The following is a 22,416-nucleotide window of genomic DNA, read 5'->3' as shown; positions in this document are numbered from 1 at the left end:
AGCATCCATCAATAGGTTTTAAGAAAAATAGCAAAGCTTTAATGAAGGACAAGCCTATTGAAGTTCCCAGAGAGCAGATTTCATTAATAGCAATTTTCCTGCACCAACTTGGAATAAAAAGAAAAGGGAAAAGGAAAAAAAATCCCAGCTCAGTTTTAAATAAGACCGAGATGCAATTAATTTTTTTAAAGATTAGTTCAATAATGCACTTTAGGTTCTTGCAGGAAGACATATGAATAGTTTTGTGCATTATTGTCTAATTAGTTACTGTTCCTGCAGCCAAGGCCTCCCTGGAAGTGTTTCCCTCTCCCATATTCCCCTGGATCCACACAGGCACAGCAAACACTGACAGTATCTACTGAGGGGGCTCTAAATGTCCGTAATTTGTTTTCTTTTACTTGTTCAGAATATAATGACTAACTCTGAACTACTGATCCAAAGGCTGTGTTGGAACAGCTCCCTCTCCCCTCTCAAGGCACATTTAATGTCTCAGAGCCCTCTGCTCCCAACTTCATGTGGTTTTCCACATGCAAAACCTTCAATGGAATATTTGCGCACAGAGACATGAGGAATTTACAGATGTCCTTCCTACACAAGGATGAGCTGCTTCGCTTCCATACAAGTTGAGGACTCCCAAGGCAGTTTGGGATACTTAGAAAACTACAGGATTAACTCATCCCTTCAGAGTTTTTTATTAATCATAGGAACAACATCTTACAAATTCTAAGGCTCACCTATAAGAACACATAATTAAACCCAAAAAAAAGTACTAAACAAAAAAAAGAATGAAAATGTAAAAGAGATTCTGAAAGGGACTAAAATGTAAGATGATTCTTCTTGGAGAAAGAAACCAAAAAACATTTAGGAGGTCAAGCATTTAATTTGTAACTATGTATTTGGAAGTGTAGCTTAATCTGATATATACAAACCTCAATAAAAAATTAACTAAACCAGACCTCATAACACACAGCACTTCACAGCACAAACATGATAAAAAAATTCTGCTGTGACAAATGGAAAAGCTGTAAACACCAAACATATGTCACAATAACCATTGCCTGCCAACCTGCATTTTCTGCTGCAACAGTCAGTTGCTTAACTGCAAAAAATGTAATTAAAAGTGATACCAGACAAAAATTAAAAGTTGGAATGCTACAAAGAGGAGAGAAATTATTTTTGACAGGAAAGTTGTTCTTGAAAATCTGACTACAATAATATTAAGATGAAGGGGATGATTAAGGTTAAAGAAAACCCCCCAATTTTCTGGTGTGCTGCTGTACCCATCCAGGAATCCGAAAAATTACCCTTCCGTTCCTCCAGCCCTTCCAAGTAGGAAACTCCTGCAGCAAACAGGAGTTGTGTGCACACAGGGCTGTCAGATCAGGCCAAAAGAGCACAAAGAATGCAGTCAAGCATCAACATTATTTCTACAGCTCAAGCCGTTGTTGATTCACTGTCAAAGGACAAGCAACAAATAAGCCAAAGTTTAAGTCGGGTAGAAATATCCAGTATTTTTCATCCAGCAGAATGCTGAACTCAAGTTACCTCCCGACATGTGGACAGTGCATTTAACTGTAAATGGCTGTAGACTGACACACACAGATCACATCCCACAGACTCCTCCAGGAATACCTTTATTGCAATCAATCATCACCAGCACAATTCCATGGCAAACGTGTCCTCTAAAGGATCATTTCCAGTTGAGCATCCCAAGCAAGGGGGCACTTTTCTTTTGGTAATCACCAAGAGCCCTCAGGACCCCGTGCAAGGCATGGGGTCAAGTATTTGTCTTTCCATGGGCTGCCATAGAGAAGATTTTCGTATCAGAGCTGTGCATGGAACATATTAAAGCCAGCCTAGGCTGGTGAATCTCCTACTAATTTTACTACAGGACTTCCAAAAAGCTGAGGATGCTGTGTGGCTCTGGAGTCTGACAAGTTTATTTGCAAGTGCAGCCTTATGTTGGGTAAACATTGCCTACTGAGACATGAAAACCCAATCCTTGGTTCTGGTTTTGGACCCGTTTGCTGAGAGTCTGCAAAACCACCACCATCTCATCCCCACAAAACCTGAGCCACGCTTTTCCAGACATTTTATTCCACTGACACTCAAAGCAGAAATAGATTAAGTTGAGGATAAAAGTGAAGAAAGAAAACAACAATGGGCTTTGTTGTCAGAGGGAGGGAGTGGCTGCCGGGCCGGCCGGGCCGAGCTGTATTCCCAAACTGGCCATCACTAACAGACTCACTTCCAGTGAGGAAAAAAGGGAGGCCTGAAAGTGCCGGACAAAAGAAATCCCAGCAGACAAAGAAAAAACAAATTAAAAGCACCATTATAAAACACAGATGCTATAAGGAAAACAAACTTCACAAGATTTAGTGTTTTTTGACAAAGCTGGACATCTGTGGAAAAGCCATCAGGAGAAGCTCCCAGGTATGGCCAGACAGGCTCGTGGTCCCACGGCATCGCTTCCCTCCTCAACCCCTGGGCAGAGACACCCTCAGCTCTCCACACACCTCCACCACTGCAACGTCAATTTATCAACAGCTAAAATTTTACTTACAATTATTTTATTTACGATCAGTGTTAAATCTGTAAGTTACTCTTTAGGCCTGAATATGAGATTTAAACATTTGATCAAATTACACTTTTTAAAGTTTTCAAACTGTATTTTTGGATAAGAAAGGAAAGCTACATCAAGGGGAATATGTTCAAGACTTGCAAGCTTCTAACACTGTTCAAAAAGCAATCAATCAACTGAAAGCAATTAATACAATTACATGTCCTCTTCTGATCAACTAAGAGCCTTGATGAATTCAGGCCAGATTTCAAACTGGTCAGTGTTTGAGAGGAGCATTTGGGGGCACTGCTGTCAGACATCAACAGAGGAGAGAGGAGGAGAAACACCCTGATTTTTGGCACTACTAATGACAAAAGTATACATCCAAATGCAGCTTGGCAGGGACATTCCCCAGCCCCAGGGACAGTGTTCAGCTGCAACACAGTGTCGCAAAAATACTTCATGGGATCCTGAAAGAATGGTATGGATGCAGCTCCCGTTACTCTGCTCTTTAGTCCAGCATAGTTCCACATTGACGCAACCAAATCACTTCTCACCTGATTTCAACTGAGTTTGAATCTACCAGTACCACAGATCCCATCCGTGTGTGGAAATGGAGCTCCCTAAATCACAGCCAAGTTTAAAACCAAAACTACACCCTCACACCTAAGGGATGCAAACACTAAGTTATCAACAAACTGAAACTAAACCCTTTTACCCGTTACATTTCAGCATGTGTATGACATGTCTCCAAGCGCTACAGGATTTTCTTTGGTGTAAACTGTCAGCGAGGAAAGCAAAAAGGACTCGGCCCAGAGAATTTTTTCTGGTAGGAAAGTAATGATCAGAAGGATTTTAGTTTCTCGATACACTTTATTTGAAAAACTAAAGTGGTATCAAGCACCTCTCAGCCTTATAATAAAATGCTTCTATGTTGATTTTTTTCCATTTTTCTTCCATTACTCCAATACAAAAAGCTTAGTAATGCAGTGTCATTAAAATTCAAACCCCACTTGATTAGGTTTTATATCTTCCAGTATTTAACAGACTCCATTTCAAAGAGTACCACGTAGTCTACTGACATTAACACTACATATAAACATCTATAATTTGGTAAATAAAAACGCAGTAACTCCGGGCTATGCAATCATGTGGAGGCCAAGTTACAGGAAAATGAACTATGTTTGGCCATTATTTCTGTTCAGTGTAACACTGAGGATTCCTCAGCTAAACATTCGCTAATTGTATAATGCAAGGGAAAGAAAATCCTTTCGTACTGCTAGGCAAAAAATGGCAGGAACAACAGGAGTGTCATGGATGTGTTGGTTTATTTTGCTTTGCTTTTTATTCAATACAAAAAGTTTCCCGGATGAGAATGGAAAGCTTCCCAGCTTCAGTTCCAAGACTTTCACCCTCATTTCTGACCTTTCCTCAGACATGTTCCAGTATAATCTGTAATCTACTACAGTCGGAAGAGGAAACAGCAGCGCCCTGGTGAGAAACGCTGCCTTGTGACCCGAGCAGAGAACCCAGCGGAAGCAATGCTGGCTCACGGAGTCCTTGGAAGAGCCTGACAGACAAATTCAGTACTGGCCCGGGAAACACACCCGGCACCAAGAGCCCTAATTACTGCCAAAGTGGGCTTTTTCTTTCATGTTTTGTTTTATTCAGTCCAACATGTGTTATCTTTCTTTGTACAATGTTAGACATTTTCCTAGAAAAAGTCAGGAAACTAATTATTTTAGTTAACGATCGCCTCTCAATTAAAGTTACATTGCCATTTCCTTGAATTGTGTCCTATCAAATTTAAACTCATTTCACACCCTAACCCTCAATATTTCCAGTACAATCAGACCCATTAAAGGAAGAATATTATGATTTAGCTACAGCATATGCACACACATCATGTAGCTACTCAGAGCTAAACCTATCACTAACTTGCTTCCATTGGAATGGATGGGAGAAAATAACGCAGCCGGTTGTTTTTGTAACATTTAAATCCGTTTGATATGGAACCTTTGGAAACACAGCTGCACTAAATCTCACGGCTGTCCTAAGAAAGCAGAGCTTGCTCTCTGTTTGCATCTAGGCAAGGCATGTGATGGTGACAGCTCCTAAGTCAGAGGGCTCTGCCGAGACGCACAAGCGCCAGCCCAAGTGTCCCAGTCACTGCTCGGACAGAGTCCCCTGCCCTCTCACCCGAGCTCCTTGAACTTCAGCATCATCCACTCAAAATCTGAACGTGGCCTAGTAACAGTCCCTTCCTTCTGGAGTTTTTCTGCTATCTTCAGTTTCAGAAACTTTGTCATCAGTTATGAAGTCTCTCACTCACTGATACCCAATAATCTCCTCTTGTCCTCGGCAGAGGAGGAACTCCCATGACCTCTCTGCTGCCTGTGCCTCTACCTGGCCAAAGATGGATCATGAAAGAACAGTTCCAACCTCAAGCTCTACCTGGATTTGAACCTATCCTTTACTTACACAATTAGTGATCTATGGTTGGTCATTTCTATTAGCTCCATGTGTATTTTTTCTTTTCCTGTATGGAAAAGAAATTACATTGACAGTCCAGAGGAACCAAAAGGAGAGGAAACCATTCTGCCAGAACAGCAACAATGTCTTGAGCCCTGTGACACCTCTTACAACAGGTGTGAGGACACCTACAGGGTCAACTGCCTTGTGCAAAGAGTAACTCCTTGAAAACCCGACACAAATACCTGCTGCTTCCCTTGCTGTTTCACCTCCTCGCTTTGTACAGACACTGGTTTGCTGTGCTATAGCTGCTCAAAGAGCTGCAAAATAAAGGTGTCTTGTGGCATTTCCTTAGAAAACAACCCCTCCAGCACCACACACACAAGTCCGCCATAATCATCATTTTTCAGGATTTATTTAACTAAAAATACTGTTTGTGCAAAGCTGAAGTCCATGTATGGGCAAAACTCGAAATAAACCCAACCAAACTGGTTTGCCAGCTGTTGGCTCCAGGCTTTGCACAGGCAGCACTGGCAGCGCTTAAGCTGGGCTATTCCAGATGGTGTTACCAGCCAAATCAGCCAAACTGGCCACCCTTTGCTGGGTCATCTCCAGCAAAGGCCAGGCACAGCCAGGGCCGAGTCCATCCTCTTTGAAACAGATTTTGCACCTTCAGCAATCCACAGATGGGAAGAATGCAAGATGAGTTTCTTGTAACTACTACGGGTGTAGCTGCAGAGTATTTTGCAAACAAACACGAAGGAGCAGTGCCATCCTCCCCTCCATGTGGGTGTAAGCCAGCTGTGGGCCAGAGGCTGTGGCTACCACAGCACTGGACTGGAGTTTGCAAACTCTTCAGAGGACAGGACTCTGTGAGCTCAGACTAACACTGCACTAATGAGGTTATCGTGCAGGCAGCCTCCGGGCGCTGTGGAGAGACTCTGTTGCTCCGATTTCTTGCACATGGGAATTTTGTTAACACTGTCTGCTGGTGAATGATGAAGCGCTTGAGAAAACAAGAATGCACTATTGCTGCCCCTCGTCGTGTCTATCCATCATAATTCAGATCAGCACAGCTCTGAATTCAAAGCCTTCTTTCAGGGATGACTCCGAGACACTTCAGCATTGTAAACTTCGGAAAATTTTGGTGTCTCAGACTTTTCTTCCAAATGATACAGAATAAAATTATCTTTATGAGTTGAATTGTTTTTGTATTGGGACAGCACAGTCAGAAAAACTGATCAGCCTGTCTTAGAAACTACAAAATGAACCGGGCTGGGAATTTCTGAAGGACATCTCTGTGTGCAGATGTGTTCAGTGAGGAGATAGGGAAAGTTTAATGGCAGCCCCTTACCCAAAGGGCTGAGCTTACTCCAATTTAATATTGATGATAAACTACATGTTAACACATCTGTGATTTTTATCCCCACCTTTCCATCTCTGCCTTATTTTCCCTCCAGTTGCAACCACAAGAACAAATATTTTAGCACCTGAATTCAACCCGGGTTGAATACACGGGATTTATCCCGAGTTATGTGGAAAAAAAAAAAGTGCCTTGAGAACCACTGCATTTGAGAACTTGATAATAATATCCATGGGTAATTATAAAAAATGGCTTGTCTGAAACACCCATAGAATAGGAACTGAAACAAACCATAGCAATCTGTCCCCCTTGTACCCGCCACACACCCTCGGCAGCTCTGCTCTTTTACCCATGACCGCTGAGGATGTTTTCTGGCTCCGTGACAGCATCGTGACTCAGGTCATGAGAAGTGTCAAAGATGCATTTCCTTGAGATGGGAAAAAGCAACTGATTTAACAGCCCACAAGGACTAAGCAAAAAAGAATAAGCTCAATCAGCGTATTTAGGGGTAAAGATAAACCTTTTAAAAGATAGAAGTATATTTTATTTCTAATCTTAATGCTTACGTTTCTTTCCATAAAGTGTTTACATTTTTCAGGCTACCAAAGATGCACAGTTGATTAAATGCCTTACTTAAGAATAATAAGCTGGAAAAAATGGAGGGTAACAAGGGCAACACCCATTTACTGCATAATCCATCACCAATCGTATAGACAGGGAGTCTGATTCAGGCTGCAGACATGAGGGAGCAGCCCTGGATTCCCAGAATACCCACTGCCAGGGGAAGCAGAAGGTGTTTGGGCTTGAACTCAGCATGTCCATCAGATAAAATGTTTGTTCCCACCAGCTCTTGTCCCATTCCTTCCCCTCCTTGGTTACTAACACGGAGCTTCACATGCTTTCACCTTCCCTCATGCCAAACCTCCCTTGTCATGCAACACCCTCCATACTTAAACCTCCTCCTTCAGCTGATACCGTCTCTTGAAAAACTCTAGATTCTACTTTCTCACCTTCTGATCCAATATATTATAGGCTTGTATCAGGTGAGCAAAGCTACTTTTTGTCATTTCACTGATGGCAGCTCCCTTGAACCACTTACATTCCTTGACCCACCAGCAAATGTCTGGACAGCAATGTCTCGCCTGTGCTAGTCCACTCTTCTCCTGACCTAATTCCAGCCTTTCCACTTTGTGCCTTGGACACGAACCACGCAGAATCTTTCCTGCATCACTCTTTCAGTGACCAACTCTTTTCAGCTGGACTGTTACTCCAAAGCTCAATCCTAATGATAGGTTTTATGCTGATCACACTCATTTCAGCTGTACACAAGTGTACCTAACTCTGCACTGACACACTGAGAAGACATAAAGTCGAGCACGTTCCTTCTCATGGATCATTAATATCCTTATTTATCAATTTCCAATTAGCAACTGCAAAATCTTATCAAAGTGCTGCATCAGCTGCAGGATGTTGTTACTACTTGCAGTGTATGAGAAGGAAATGCACCAGCCTGCCTTTTATGTACTGGTTAGCTGGGGAGATTTGCAGATGGAAAAACATGGGTTTACTGTAAATTAAGAGGGAGTAATCAAAGGAACAACTGAAATAACCATAAAATTCCAAACTGTCATTCATTAAGTCATTTTCAGATAAACCCTTAAAATTCCAGTTACCACTTCTTGGACTCCCTCAGTACCTGACTCTCACACATCAGCACTTGACCCTCTCAAAATTTCCTTCCATTTGATGTTACCAAGACTGAAATCATCCATCTTGACAGGAAAACTTCAGGGGGACGCTCACATCTGTGGTAATCCCACTCCTCTCTGCCTTCCCCTTTCCTTTCACCTCGCGATCCATCTCTGCCATCGCGGTCTCCTGTGTGCTGCCGATTATTTCCTCTCCGCCTGCCTACCCACAACCTTTCCGAAACAGTTTGCTCTGACCACTGCTACAGCATTTGCTGTGCTAAATCACTCAGTCATAGATTTTTACGTGCCGTATCTCAAGAGCTGCAATTCCCTTCTGATGTCCATCTCCTTCAATTTTCAATCTATCCGTAATATTTGAAACTTCTCTTTCAAATATCAAGGTGAACATGTATTTGCCCCAGTCTTCGATCTATGCTGTTTACTAAAACCTGCTTCTGAAACACTTGATGTACAGACACGAACTTCCCTTGTGACAAAATTTATCACTACACTTCCCTACTTATCTGAAGGGAATGGATCTTTTCCTTCCACTTCAGAAACTATCCAAAATACACCACCCACTTCTTTCACTCCACTGATTCTCTACCCATTACAAAAAAAAAAGTAGGTGGGGGGGAAAAGGCAGCTAAAACACAGCAAACACAGCTCCCTTAGACCTAGTAAGCTGCTGGCTGGTTCCCAAACTGGTGATTCCAGCTCTTCCCATCTCTTCTCCCAGGTCTTCTGGGACCTGGGCTTGCTCTGGGCCCTTCCAAAGCCAGCGATGGGATTGCTCCAGAAAGAAGGAATCATCACAGAATGGTCTCTAAAAGTCACTAGCAGAAAATTCCCACCAGATAAATTAACTTTGTTTTTTTCCCAACTGCCTTAAAACCGTGAAGAGAAACTTCAGGTGAGAGTGTGAAGAAAATCACTGGGTGCTTCAGGCAGCACAGTGAACGTGAAGGGTTTATATTTGCAAATAAATAAATATTTATGATGCCTATACGAGCAGTTCAGTGTCTGTATTAGTGAAAAAAGAGAGGGTTTTATCCTCATCTCCACCATTTGTCCGTGTTACGGCGGTTCCACGCCAGGTCCCCCTCTCGGGGCCGGCCCCGCCTGAGGCGCCATGGCCGGGGGGAGGGCGCCCCCTGCAGGCCGCGGCGGGCAGAGGCGGGAGCGCTGAGGGACCCGGCGCGGGCAGACGCGTCCGGGGCGAAACCTGCGCCAAGAAGCGGAGCTGGAAAAGTAATTATTTGAAATTATCTGAAATGACGCGTAAATAAAAAAAGAGCCGAGTGTGACGCTGTGGAGAAACACGACAGTGACACAAATAGAAATGTTAAAAGCACGTTAAAACAACGTGGGGCGATGCCGCAGCTTGCTTTGCCGTTTCCACGCAAACTGTTTCTATCGTGAGACGCTAAAGAGAAAAATTAAACTTAATACGGAGTTTTCGAAGAAGCGCTTTCAGCTCGTGTTCACAGCGTTTCGTGTTAAACTCCGTGAAGGAACTGCCCTCCAGTGCTTTAAGTTATTATACAGTTAATTTTCTTTGAAACTATTTTTGTCTGCCTCTCTCTAAATAGGTGGTTTCTTAAGTGAGTGTTACTTAAAGGAAACCAATCTGTTTTTCAGGAAGGGCTGATGATGTCAGTCCTTTCAACTCTGCTTTCCCATAAGAATTCTTCTAGTAAAAGGAGTTTCACTCTGGGAAATAGTGAAAAGTAACGTGAAAATATGTAAAGCATCTCAGGCTGCATGTTTATCAAACTTCCAGTTTTATGTTTGGCTTTTAATCATGTTGCGATTGTGACAGATGAAGGAAAATCAAGAGAAAACCTTTTGATTTTTAAACTTAGAAAAGATTTTGCAATGAAAAACGTGTCACACTAAAATATTTATAAAGAGATAAATACAAGCCTGAACACACTGTATCGAGAACAACATGGTTTTTTCATAATTTTAAATTTATATACTCCATCTCAGCATCAGTATTAAATCTGAAACAGAACCATAGCATACTATGAACAGTTTTTTGGCAAATAAATAAATACTTCAATGCCCAATGAAATACAAGACAAATTCAGAGAGAATCATATTATTATGGAATATTTTTAGTAGGTGAGGATGTGTAGCTGTAGATCCAATGTTAACTTACTGGATTATTATTTGTTCTGGTACTGGAAATTCCTGCAGCCAACAACAGAGAAAACCAAGCGAGCAGAGCTACAGAGACTTTATTCACTTACTGGTGATGGAAGAATTAATAACATTCTGTAAATTTTAATTTGCACGATTAAAATAATTGGAGTTATATGTAGTTTTCAACCTTCCAAGTAAAGCACTGCATTTCTACAGCTAAATGCTCCTTGCTATTCACATGTTGGTGTCCTGAAGAGAATAGGGAGAAATTTGAATCACCAAGGACATAGTTCTGCTTTAACTACTTGCCCTTTAATCCTTATGGTGTACCTGTGAGACAGGTAAGGAACCATAAACCCCATTTTATACAAATAAAGGGCCACGTATGGCTGTATTTTACCCTAATGTTCACCCCAACAACCGACCGATGTTGTAACACTTATAACAGTAAAAGCCCATAAAAGGATCCCAACATAACTCAGATATTCGTGACAACACACTCTGGCAATCCAAGGGAATGACAAAAATACAACCTCGCTGGATTAACAGACAGAACAGCCCAAACAAAATCTCTGTCGGCTATAAAAGGTGCAAAGGAAATATCTCTTTATCATCCTCTATTTAACAGTTTACTTCATTCTGCTGAAAAGAACAAAGCCAAACGATGATTCATTTGGAAATGAAATCATCCCTACCCCCAGTAAAGGCTGACATTGTGCGGGTAAACAGTCCTGGGGTGCTCCAACACAATGTAAATAGATTGCCTTGCTACTATATACACAGCAAACAGTTTCATTTTGAAACCAGGAGGCAAAAAAACAAGCGAGAAAAACATGACAAGCCTGAACGCTGAAAATATTTACAAGAACAAAAGCTAATCGCAAATTACCATCAATAAGTTACAATTGCCAATCAAAGGGGAAGATAAGCCACTGCAGTCTTTCGGCCTAAGGCTGTAGCAATGATATTGTAACGCAAAAGGAGTATCAGCAAAAGGATTAAGAGCAGGTTTTTTTTAACGTAGGGTTTACTGAAAATTGGAAAACATGTAAGAGGAAAAATCGTGATGACATGACTCCGCACGGAAAAATCCTCCAGTTTGCCACAATCTTCTCTGAATCAGTCACTTAATCAACACCTTGTCCCAGAGCAATGGTGCTCTCCAGGACATGGTCTTTGGCTTTATTTCCATTATAATCAGCCGCACTTAGAGGGGTGATTAAGGAACATAACAGTTATTCTTCTTGAAAAGAGCTACAAAATTAAAGTCATTCCACACACGGGGAACACAGGGATTATTATTGTTGTCACACAGCAGAAAGCTGACAGACAAAATCAGCTGAATAAAATTCACCAAGGGCTGCAGAGAGAGTGAGAAGTAAAACAAAGAATTGAACCCAGAACTGCTCTTTTCTGTTTCGAGTACTCGTTTACACTTCTGTCACCAGACTGCCGTGACTCCTCCAAACAACAATAATTTAACATTATAATATGGTAAGGAGCTGTTACAATCTAAGTAAACACATCTTAGCTCACAAATTAAAATAATCATCGGTCTCTGGCTAATCCTGCTGCCACACACAGGCACACAACACACACACAATCCCTCTGCTGAAAGTCGCTCTGAACTTCAGGGGTTTTTTACAAGTTGATGATAAATGGCTTTTTATAAAAAGCTTAGAATAGGGCTCAATATCCTGCCTGCCCTCAGCCAGGGGAACTGAAAGATTACTGAAATGAAAAAGCAGCAATAAAATTACTGAAAATATTGCAGTACTTTACCAAATGGACTCTTTCAAACAACTATTTTATTTTTTCTCCTAATTTTTTAAAAGACAACTCTGTTAACTCCTCTATACAATCCCCACAAATTTCTCACGGAAAATGTTCATATGAAGTTTTGCAAGTTACCAACACACAGTCCTAGCACATGTCCAACTTCTGCACTGAGGAAGTGATGAGTACAATCTGCGTGAAGTCCTCCAGGAATCTAAGTCACCTTCCTGCCTTAATTCTCAGCACCCATGTGCAGACTTCCAGTGGAGACAATTGTTTAAACAGTTAATTTTTCAAGCAGTGATGACTGCACAGAGATCTTGAAAGAAATCCGATTTATTATCTTTCAAGACAGACATTTGCAAACTGAAGCCTCAGAACTTTTGAGACACTCCCCTAAAAGCTGCTGCCTTTCCCTCAGTAACTCGTCCATGCATGCCTGTCTCCTACCTCCACCACTGAGCATCCTGAAACTGCTGATTCTTCTTTAAAAGAAGTGTCAAATCTATTCAAAACTTCAAATGTACCTCAGAGTACTGTAAAGGCAACAACTTACTGCAATTTCCCTTGACAGAAAATAGAATTGGATGGGTGATAGCCACACAAACTGACAGTTCCTTCCTCTCCTCTCCATGATGTCCACAGTTAAAAGGGGTTGGATGTGCCATAGCGAACCTTCGGAGCACTCCCCAGCCTGTTTCAGGCTGAGCTGCTGTACAGAGATGAGAGGAAGTAAAATGGTAGATACACAACTGTCTCCAAGGAGGAAGAAAGTTCAGAGCACGTTTTGGGTGCCTTCCAGTGGCTCCAGGCAGAAGAGGATGGCTCCAGAACAGCCACGCACAAACCTTTGTTCAGAAAAGTCCAAAGAAAGGCGAAAATACAGAGGCTGCTTCTGAGGCAAGTCTGGTTCCCTTAATAATCACCAAGTCATAAAACAGTTCCTTTGATTCAGAAATCCCACAAAGGTTCTCTCTATAGCAGAAAGCCCAGCACATAGTTGGGCTTTCACAAGAGCTCCTAATCCTGCTCATAATTAGGGAAGAGGGACTGTTCCTGGCCATTTTTAGTACTCTGAGAGTGGGAAAGGGTGGCTACCTCAAAAAAACTGCTACTCAAACTTCCACTTCCATGGAACTTGTGACTTACTCTCAACAGAAAGGGAGCATAAGGATGCAGCAACTCCTGAATGCAAACAAAATGGCTTCTAGCACAGAAAGAGCAGGGCTGAAATAAAAGACAAAACTGGAAAAGCTGTGACAATGATAATTTTTGAACATTTTTTGAGGCTCCCCTTCACATCCTTCGAGTTTCTCCAAAGCACGTCCACCACAGGAGCACGATAGACAGATCAGTTCTTACAGATCTTTCACCTTTGCACATCATTTGTCACATTGTTCCCACACACACAAAAAAAATGGACAAAAATCTGTGCCATCAGCTTCCCGCTGCCTTGTTCCCGCATTTCTCCTCGAGCAGTATTTATTGTAGATACCCAGATGTGCTTCATGCTCATCAAGGCCGATGAGCAATGAGAATATTAGGCAATAAATACAGAGCAGTTTACTGACTGTGTGCTGCATAGAAACAAAACTTGAAACCTAAAGACCCCCAACCCATCAGTTTAGAGTGGAAATTATTAACACACCTGTGATAGCATCGTTTACTTAAGCAAGCTGCAAAACTAGAACTGTCTTCCTGAAGTGTTTCCACCTTGGCTCATTCCTGTAATATCTGCATACATCACATATTTTTGCACAATGCCTACAGCACCTCATTTTATGAAATTCATATTATCTTCACGATGGAAAGAAAGGAAGAAAGTGGATTTACCATGGAGAGGTGAGCCAGAGGGGCTGCTTGACAGGCCAGGCACGGGGCTGCAGCGTCCTCCCTGCTTCGACGTCAGCTCCTGCTCAATCTCCTCCAGCCCCGCGCTCTTCTGGAAGCGGCTCATGCGATTGACCACCCGTGGGGACATGTGAGTCCTGACACAGGGCTGGCCTCCGTAGGGATTGATGGGAAAAACATGGGAAGTGCCTCGGAGGGTGCTGACCACCACCCAGCGGCAGTCGTGGCTGAAGGAGATATCCTGTACCTGGAAAACAGGGGCGACATGGGAATGAAGCCACCAACGCGCACACCTCCAACAGAGCGCTCATGTCTTAAACGCAAACCTGAACTCAAAATGGGGAAAAAATCCCTCAAGTTTAGGCAATAACTTGAATTTTGGTGCCATTATCAATGAACTTAGTGTTCAGTGTATATTATAAGCTGCACTGCAATTCACAGTTCCAAATTTTATGTACTTTTCAAAATATTCTGAGATTATGCAAACAAACCATGCTGCAAAGTGCTGCAGAAAGCCGCAAGATCTTGGTGTAGTTTTCAAATAGAATTTAGTTCTAAAAAGAGCTGGGAAATTGTTTCAATTACATGTTTTGTATTTGCTTGTTTAATCTTTAGAGATTGCCCAAAAAGGGGAAAAGGGAGGGATGAGAAGAAAAGAGAGAGATCTCACCACTGGGCCTGATTTTGACAAATACTGGCACAAGTCTTATTTTAGCTTAAAATGCTAAGTTTTGAAGCAAATATAAAAATACAGTTAAACATTTTCCACCACAGTTACTCCTTGCATAGATCTCAGATACGAAGTCCAGAAGGATTTAATTCTCTTTTAAGTGTGCTTTACACAATGCTTTGATGGAAAGCAAATTCTTGTTCCTGAAGGAATGCTTTAAAAGAGAGATTAAAGTTTGTTTCCAAGCCCATCCTGGCAGGCAACTCAAGAAAACAAGTAGTCGAAGTTAAAATGATTTATCATAGAGAAAAAAAGTCCTAAAACAATTCTTCCAAAAATGTTTTTAAAGGTAAAAGCTGACTAAAAGGAACCATGGACACAAGTGGGATTTACCACAGCAAACAAACATACAGATGAAGGATTAGTTTTCATTATATTATTAAACAGCATAAACCAAAAAAAAAATTCTTTAAGATCTCACTGAAGCCAGTTTTACAATACACTAGGTACTTAAATTGGAGTAAACACTGATAAAATCTTGACAAATATTCCAGAAATGCACTCCAGCTATTCCAGACAAAAGCAGCAAAGTATTCATCAAAGTGCAAGTTTCCAACGGAGCCCTGAAGCCTCAGAGATAAAAAAAGGATTTAAGTCTTGTGACTTGTGACAAGATATTTGGTTGACGGACTGTCACGACACAAAATGCTTCACCAACGTTACAGAGATAAACTAAAGCCCAGCACTACACACCTGCTCCTTTCAATCCTGGTGACATCCCTAAACGAGCCGCCAACGATGCAGGTCAGAGAGCCCCCCAAAACCTGACAGCTTTTGCACTTCCAGTATTCAGCCCTTACTGACCTACAGTCGCAGCACTCAGAGCTCCGAGTTTGCTTACAAAGTGTTTCACCTTAATAGATTGCTCAGAAAGGATTAGAGACCCCACAGGGATTAGTAAGGGCTCAAAAAAACCCCTAAAGCCGTGGAATCAGGGAAAAATGATGGCATCAAGAGTATTTCAGTACTTGGTGTTAAAGTGGCAAATTCTCCTGGTGAAAATCAAACACATGAACTGTGTACAGAATTGCCATTCTCAGTTACAACAGAACTATGAGATGACAGAGAAAAAAACTCCATCTCACTGTACTGTGTAACAGAACTGTGTGTTTCTACTTTAATACTCAGTTTCCAGTTGGCACCCTGAGGGTCACGTTGTTTCAAAAACTACATACAACAGCCCTGGCAAATGATAATCCCAGCCAAGAAACGGGGAAACAATCACTACAGGATGTTTTTTTCCTCAGTGTAAACATTACACAGAAAAAAAGTATTCCTGATCTACAGGAAGAAAGTGTGGAACTCCATAATCCCAAATGCTCTCTTTAAAACAGTGCTCACGAACACTCGCTGCAGTCAGAGTGGGCATCGTGGCCATGATTGCCTAAAACATGGCTGAAACCACACAGGCAGAAGGGTTTTAATGCTCAGTACTAACAAGGAAAAAAGTTTTGACAGAGGAGTGTGCAATGAATTAAGATTTATAGAACAGCGCTATGAAACCCTACTCAGCAGTGACAAAGAGTATTTTGGAAGCTGCTGTTACCCGTGATTCACCTATTGCTCACTGGTCTCAAACACGGCCTCGTTTGTCTTTGAGATACATGAGGAGCAGCAGAACCACAGAAAGTTCAAGGAGGTGATTCAGAGAATATTTCCAATTCCAAGGGCATGAATTAAACACACTCACATCGAACCAGCAGAAATCCATCTGTGCAACACGAAGGAGCCCAGAACTCTCCAGGAGAACTGGAAGAAGGCATGGACCAGGCTGAAAGGACAATGCTAATCATAGCAGTCTCAGAAACTACTTCAAAAAATCAGCTGTGTCCATGAATAAACCCCTATAAATTATGCCCTGGGCCGTGCTGTTCCCCACCACGTTCCTGTACATTACGCCGAGTTCTTGACTGCTCAGAGTATAAACAAACTGCACAGTGGCCCATTAGTGGTTTTCAAGTTTATGCTAAGTGTTGCAATTTATTGCTGTTCTTTAGGTTAATGTACTAATATTTCATGTATTTATAATAGATTTCTGGATTTGTTGTTAATTGTGATGTAATGTTTAGATACCAAAGATCAATCAAGACCCCATAGTGTTTACAGATATATGTTAATAAAGGACAAAGTACGCCAGATCTCTCACGATGCAAAGTTTATTCTATAGCTCAAGGTCAATGTCACATTTAATATTCACGCCTGTATTTTAAAATTTTATCTATCCTCTTCTGTCTGGACCAGTACAGGGAATTACAGACCTGATTTTGTTTAATTTGGGAACCCTTAAGATATTTTCAAATTCTTTTCAGTCCTAGACTCTCTCCATCTTTCTTGCAGGCTCCCTTCAGGTACTGGAAGGCCACAAGTACACCGTTTCAAAGCCTCCTCTTTTCCAGGCTGAACAACCTCAGTTCTCTCAGCCTTTCCTCATATGAGAGGGGTTCCAGCCCTCTAAACATTGTGGCCTCCTCTGGACTTGCTCCAAAAGGTCAACATGTTTCCTGTCCTCTCCTGTCTTCCTCCAATTACTCTTCTAGGCTTCTCTCTAACTTCCACATTTCTATTTCCCTGTGTTTCTACCACTATGATGTAAAATCCTCCAGCAATGTAGCTACTGCTCAGAGCCTGCCCCGAGTGACACAGTCGGGTAATTTAACACACAAAGTCCTCCAAGGACACGTCACATGTCAACAGCTCTACTGAGGATCAGCTTTCAAGACTGTACAGATCAAAAAAATCATTTCTCATACTACAGAATCACAGAATCACAGAATGGGTTGGGTTGGAAGGGGCCACAGAGGCTCATCTGGTCCAACCTCCCTGCTCAAACAGGGTCAGTACAGAGCCCTTGGCACAGGACTGTGTCCAGGTAAATCAGGCAGCAGCTAGAAAACCAACCTCACAATGCTGAACGTTGTACTTTAATAATAACATCAAGAAATAAACCACATTTTGATCTTCCTGGCACTCTTTTTTTCTTCTTACCACCCCTCTGTCAGTTGTGTGGAGTTACACCAGGTGCAATCTGTATATTCTTGTGCATTTCACTGCATTTAATTAAACATTGAGAGTAGGAGCAGCACTGCTGCAACAGGAACATGACCTGTTCATGATCACTGTGCAGTGTCACAGAGAAAAAACACCCTGACTTGAAGCACAGGACTCAACTAGTTAATTATGCTGTGCAGGGAGATGGCAGAAAGAAAAAGCCAGTATCATTAAACAATGAAAAAGAGCAGCAGTCCTGAGGAGGTAAGGGTCAAAATAAATTAGAAAACCAGTCTGTATGTGAATTTTTTTGGTTGAGAAAATTAAGGAAATGATGTAGCAACAAACATAAATGAAAAAATAATAAAATCATGGTCTACATGATATGATTTATCAGACACACACAGACCCAACTCTGTCTCCGCAAGTCCTCAACACTGATCTCAGTTTTGTGTAAAAGCAAGAGCAGAATGTGGGCACAGTGAGAAATTCACGTGGGGCCTTTAACCAGAGCTGAGCTCTCTACTAATAACTGAGCCTGCAAACACCGCTGCTCAGGGCTCTGTCTCCTCAAGGCAGCCAAACTACTTCTAATTGCAGCAGCTTCTTCTTGTCAGCTCTCATCCGAGACTGATCAACTTCCCCAAATCAATCTTTACTATTCCAAGCCCATCCCCAGCTTCTTCCCTAGAAATAGCAAAGTTTCTCTTCCAGAAACTGTTTCAATAATTGCAACTATGAGCATGTCAAAAGACAGGAAGGAATTCCTCGTGGCCATGGAGGTTCACATCCAACGTTTGGAAGTTGTTCCAACACTTTGCTGCTACCTGGGCACGGGACGTGACACAACCTGGAACAGTCTCTGTGGTCACGTCACCGAAACACTCGCGCGTTCCCTGGAAAAGCGGCAAATCGTGCGTGTTCCGCAGGCTGGAATGTTTTTATCATTCCCTCTGTTTACCCTCTCCGACTGAAGTCAGTTCTAGCTGCAGTTTGGGAGTGGGAATAACAAAAGTCTGACAGAGTAAAGGATTACAGAGGAGCTGGCCAGCAGCCCGCTGATGCTATCGTTACGTTTATTTGTCCTAGGCTGAGATAATGCTGTTTTCAGGGATTTTGTTTTTGCTGTTTACAATTTCAGATCAAAGAGAAAGGATCATCAGGTGACAGGCTAACTTTCATCCGCAAGTAAATGGGCTTCCTCAGTTCAGAACATGCTATGCCTTCATTAAAAACCTTCCAGAATGCTCTTGGGTAAAAATATGAGTGCATTAAATGTCACCTCACAATGCAAGAGCTGGAGGACAAGAAAATGTATCCTTAACCAAAATGTGCAGCAGATACATGTGCACATTTCTCCTCTTTAGAGCTGAACTGTGCAAGCACAGATTCTCTGAGAGGTTCAGTTCTCTCTCTGGCTCAGTTAAACACAACCAGTGCTTGCAATGGACCTTCCTGGTGTTACTCAGTGCTGCTCTTTGTCCTCTCAAGGCAAAAAAATATAAAATCTAAAGCACCAGTGGCACTTAAAAGCTCAAAGATCTTAATCTGATATAACCGAAACAGGGACTTCAGTCTGTGTTTGCGGGAAAGCGACTTTGAACGTTGTGACCTTGGGACTCAGTGAATTATCTGAGCACTTCACATTCTTCCATGGTCGTCGTCTTCACAATTCCCTTCTGAAGCAGTCCACCTTCCATTCCACCCCATCTTCATCCGAATCACATAAAGATTTTGGGAAATGTGGGGTGAAGCTCTGTCAGCCAAAATCTCACATACAAAAGCTGATTTCAGCATGGACATTAAAATCCCACATATAATGGGCCATAATGATGATGTTTAAACAATTTATAATGGGTACTAGCTAAACAAATTCTGACACTGATAATCACTCATGTCCATCAACACAAATTAGAACTTTTTATAGCTCCAGTACAGAAGGTGACCTTTAAGACCATTGGCCTTGATTCACAGTTAGTTTTAAACCAAGGGGAAAAAAAAGAAAAAAGGAAAAAGGGCTGGTAGCAAATGTATAAATACTGTTCTAACCAGAAAGGAGGTACAGAGGCTCCCAGTGTGGGCTGCACTGAGAGTTTTATATTGAACAGTCTCCAAAATTCTTGTCTAATGCTCCTCATACGTGAAATTCACACAACAAAAGAGCAGCACCAGCAAACTCTCCTCTCACTGAACAGCTACAAGTGCTGTTATTCCAAAAGAAAAAAGTAAAACAATCCATCTTACTAAATAAAAATTTCAAATGATGTGTGTTGAGAATCACAGGTACCAAAGCAATATTGTTTAATTATCTAGGGAGTTGTGAAATCCACCAACACACCTCAGACTGGTTAGAATTTTCTCCATTTTATGCCATTCCAAAAGCTATACTGTTCACATCCCAAATGAAAACTGTGTGGCAAACTAGGAAAAAATTTTACTATGTTGATTCTAAGAATTTTAATGCAATGCTTTCACAGAGATGCTAATACTATATCCCAAAAAACCATGTATCAATAAGGGTTTCTTCTCTAAAACATGCTCTGTTTGGTTTCCAATGTGTGCCTTGAAAACAAATTTATCAGCTGTAAAAACCAGAAGAACATCTTTGTTCCTCATGACTGAAGTCCTGTGCTTTGGGCTTCAATATTGAGTCTTTGTATGAAGGGAGAACAAAAATAACTCTAAAACATTAAACACATTATAGAACATGCCCAAGTAGATGGCAGAGTATGTGTATACACACAGATCTCATTGCTCTTTGTAGTATTTATAAAAATTACTTGTTAGTACTATATATATTATCCCAAATGAACAGTTTTTTCTAATTTCCTCTCACTTTCCAGATTGGTTATTCCTTCTTACAGTAAACCATTGCCTGTAACAGCAATTACACTTCTCCAGAATGGTAGCAGGAAAGCTTTAGAGTATTTAAAATATCAGTAAAGCAAATTCACCCAGATCAAAACTTTATCAGCCACTGCTACGTTCAATAAAGCTTTCACATTCTACTTGTTACAAAGGTATGGCAAGAAACTTAAAAGGAAACTGCTCAACTCATAGGGAAAAAAAAAGGTTTGAAGGAACTGTAATCAGGGTACCAGAACCACCCGAGCTCCCAGTGCCAGGGTCATAATCACAGAGCCCCAGGCTCTCCCTGTCACAGTGCTTTACGTCTGCCAGGCTGTCACAAGTCTGTGCTTTCTGTGTGTAATTGCATCAGCAAGTGCAATACTCATTTCTTACCCTGTGGTGACATTTTTATTCCTGTATTTAAAGCAGGTTCCTCAGCAGTTACTCAGTGCTCCAAAGGTGAGGCTCTGCTGGTGCCCAAAAGCGTCGCCGCCAAGGACTCGAGCAGAACGTGCTGCTGCCACAGCCACAGCCACAGCCACAGCCATGGCAGTGAGAGCCAGCTCGCTTTTCCCCCTCCACCAGCAAATCACTTTACTGAACATTGTTTAAAATACAATTGCAGACTTTTCCACCCTTGGATAATATCCTTAGTTTTCCATCTCTGAGAGGGGGATTTTTCAACTGGGAAGTTAAACTGGGAAGTCTCTGCAGGTTCCCCCACCTTGGTAAGAAAAGTTAATCACAGCCTTTTGATTAACTCTTCCTTTCAACTCTTTAATTGTCTGTCTGTGGCTTTTACCATCAGAGTCAAGCAAACGCTGACAGTTCCTTCACAGGCACGAGACAAATGCTGAACATGTTACATGAGAAAAGGTTAAGTGCAAACACAGCCAATAATCAGGGCTCTTTGGAGGCAGTGCCAGATCTGAATAAATCTGACAGCACCTCATTGCAAAGGGCAAGAATTTATTATTGTCCAGGTTAAACGCTCTGCTCTTATCCCTTCTGTGGCTGGAGCACAAGAAAGGCTCTTTGTGTGCTGAAACAAACATTAAAGTGCCAACATACACAGAATGTATAAGGTGTCTGGGGATTATTCTTCAGCAAAGAGTTTAACTTACTTTGGCTTCAGTCTCTCCCCTGTGAAGTGTGTACAAATGATGGACGGCACTTTGTGATGATGACCAAGGATGTGTCAGGATTTGAAAAACATGGAAATCATGGCCTAACGTGTCAGTGGTGACCAGCAACATCCCTGGGTAAAAAAAAAAAAAAGAGAAAAGAAACACAAAAGCACAAGAGATTAATCACTGCAAAAGAAGAGGCTTAAAATGTCTATTTAAAAAACACTGAATGTGGCTTACATTTGGGGTTTGGAAACAAGAAAACACAGATAATTACTGAATTGAAAGGGATTCACCTCATAAAAATGAATCAGAACTTCAACTGAAATCATATTCACAGTACTTAAGTATCATATCACTACTACTTAAGTATTAATATATTATTAAGATAACTTTACAACACAAATCTATAAAAACATCTGAAAAATCTGAATATTCCAACTAAATTTTAGAACTGTGTAACCAATATGAAGCATTGAAGTGATGAATGTTATAGTGAAACCCCAAAATGCTCTTCCCTGGGCAAGAGCCAGTCTAAAAAAAGATTGATGTCTCCACAGTAACAATTTTTGGAAGAAGAGATTATCGAAATCCAGCCAAAAGAGCCCATAGCAAACCAATCCTGAAGAAACATCATGAAAGAAACTGTCTGATTTATTGGTGAAAGTCAGCAAATCAGAGTTGAGAGCTTTCAAATGAAACATTAAATGAGGTACCAACTTCATTGAAAACAGGTCACTGGTGGAGGTACTGAAATGATTCAATTAGAAGATCAGCAGAACCACAGTAACTTATATTTGCTATTTGCTTTTTTATCCCACAATGTGTCAGCCCATAACCCAGTTTTTAAACATTTACAA

General features: G+C 41.5%; 1 protein-coding gene across 10 annotated transcripts in view; it reads right to left on the bottom strand.

Annotated features, from left to right (window-relative positions):
* The window catches only part of BCAS3 (BCAS3 microtubule associated cell migration factor), a 300,310-nt gene that overhangs the window by 204,826 nt on the left and 73,068 nt on the right, over positions 1–22,416 (bottom strand). For all 10 annotated transcript variants that reach the window (XM_032129570.1, XM_032129573.1, XM_032129578.1 and 7 more), the window contains exons 14-15: positions 21,554–21,687; positions 13,844–14,108 (exon numbers count right to left, since the gene is read on the bottom strand). In XM_032129570.1, the coding sequence (XP_031985461.1) occupies positions 13,844–14,108; positions 21,554–21,687 (399 nt within the window). The remainder of the gene's footprint in view (positions 1–13,843; positions 14,109–21,553; positions 21,688–22,416) is intronic.

This window comes from Corvus moneduloides, chromosome 20 (assembly GCF_009650955.1).
Source record: "Corvus moneduloides isolate bCorMon1 chromosome 20, bCorMon1.pri, whole genome shotgun sequence".
NCBI lineage: Eukaryota > Metazoa > Chordata > Aves > Passeriformes > Corvidae > Corvus > Corvus moneduloides.
The sequence above is the reverse complement of the archived record's forward strand: the minus strand, read 5'-3'. Positions and strand labels throughout refer to the sequence as shown.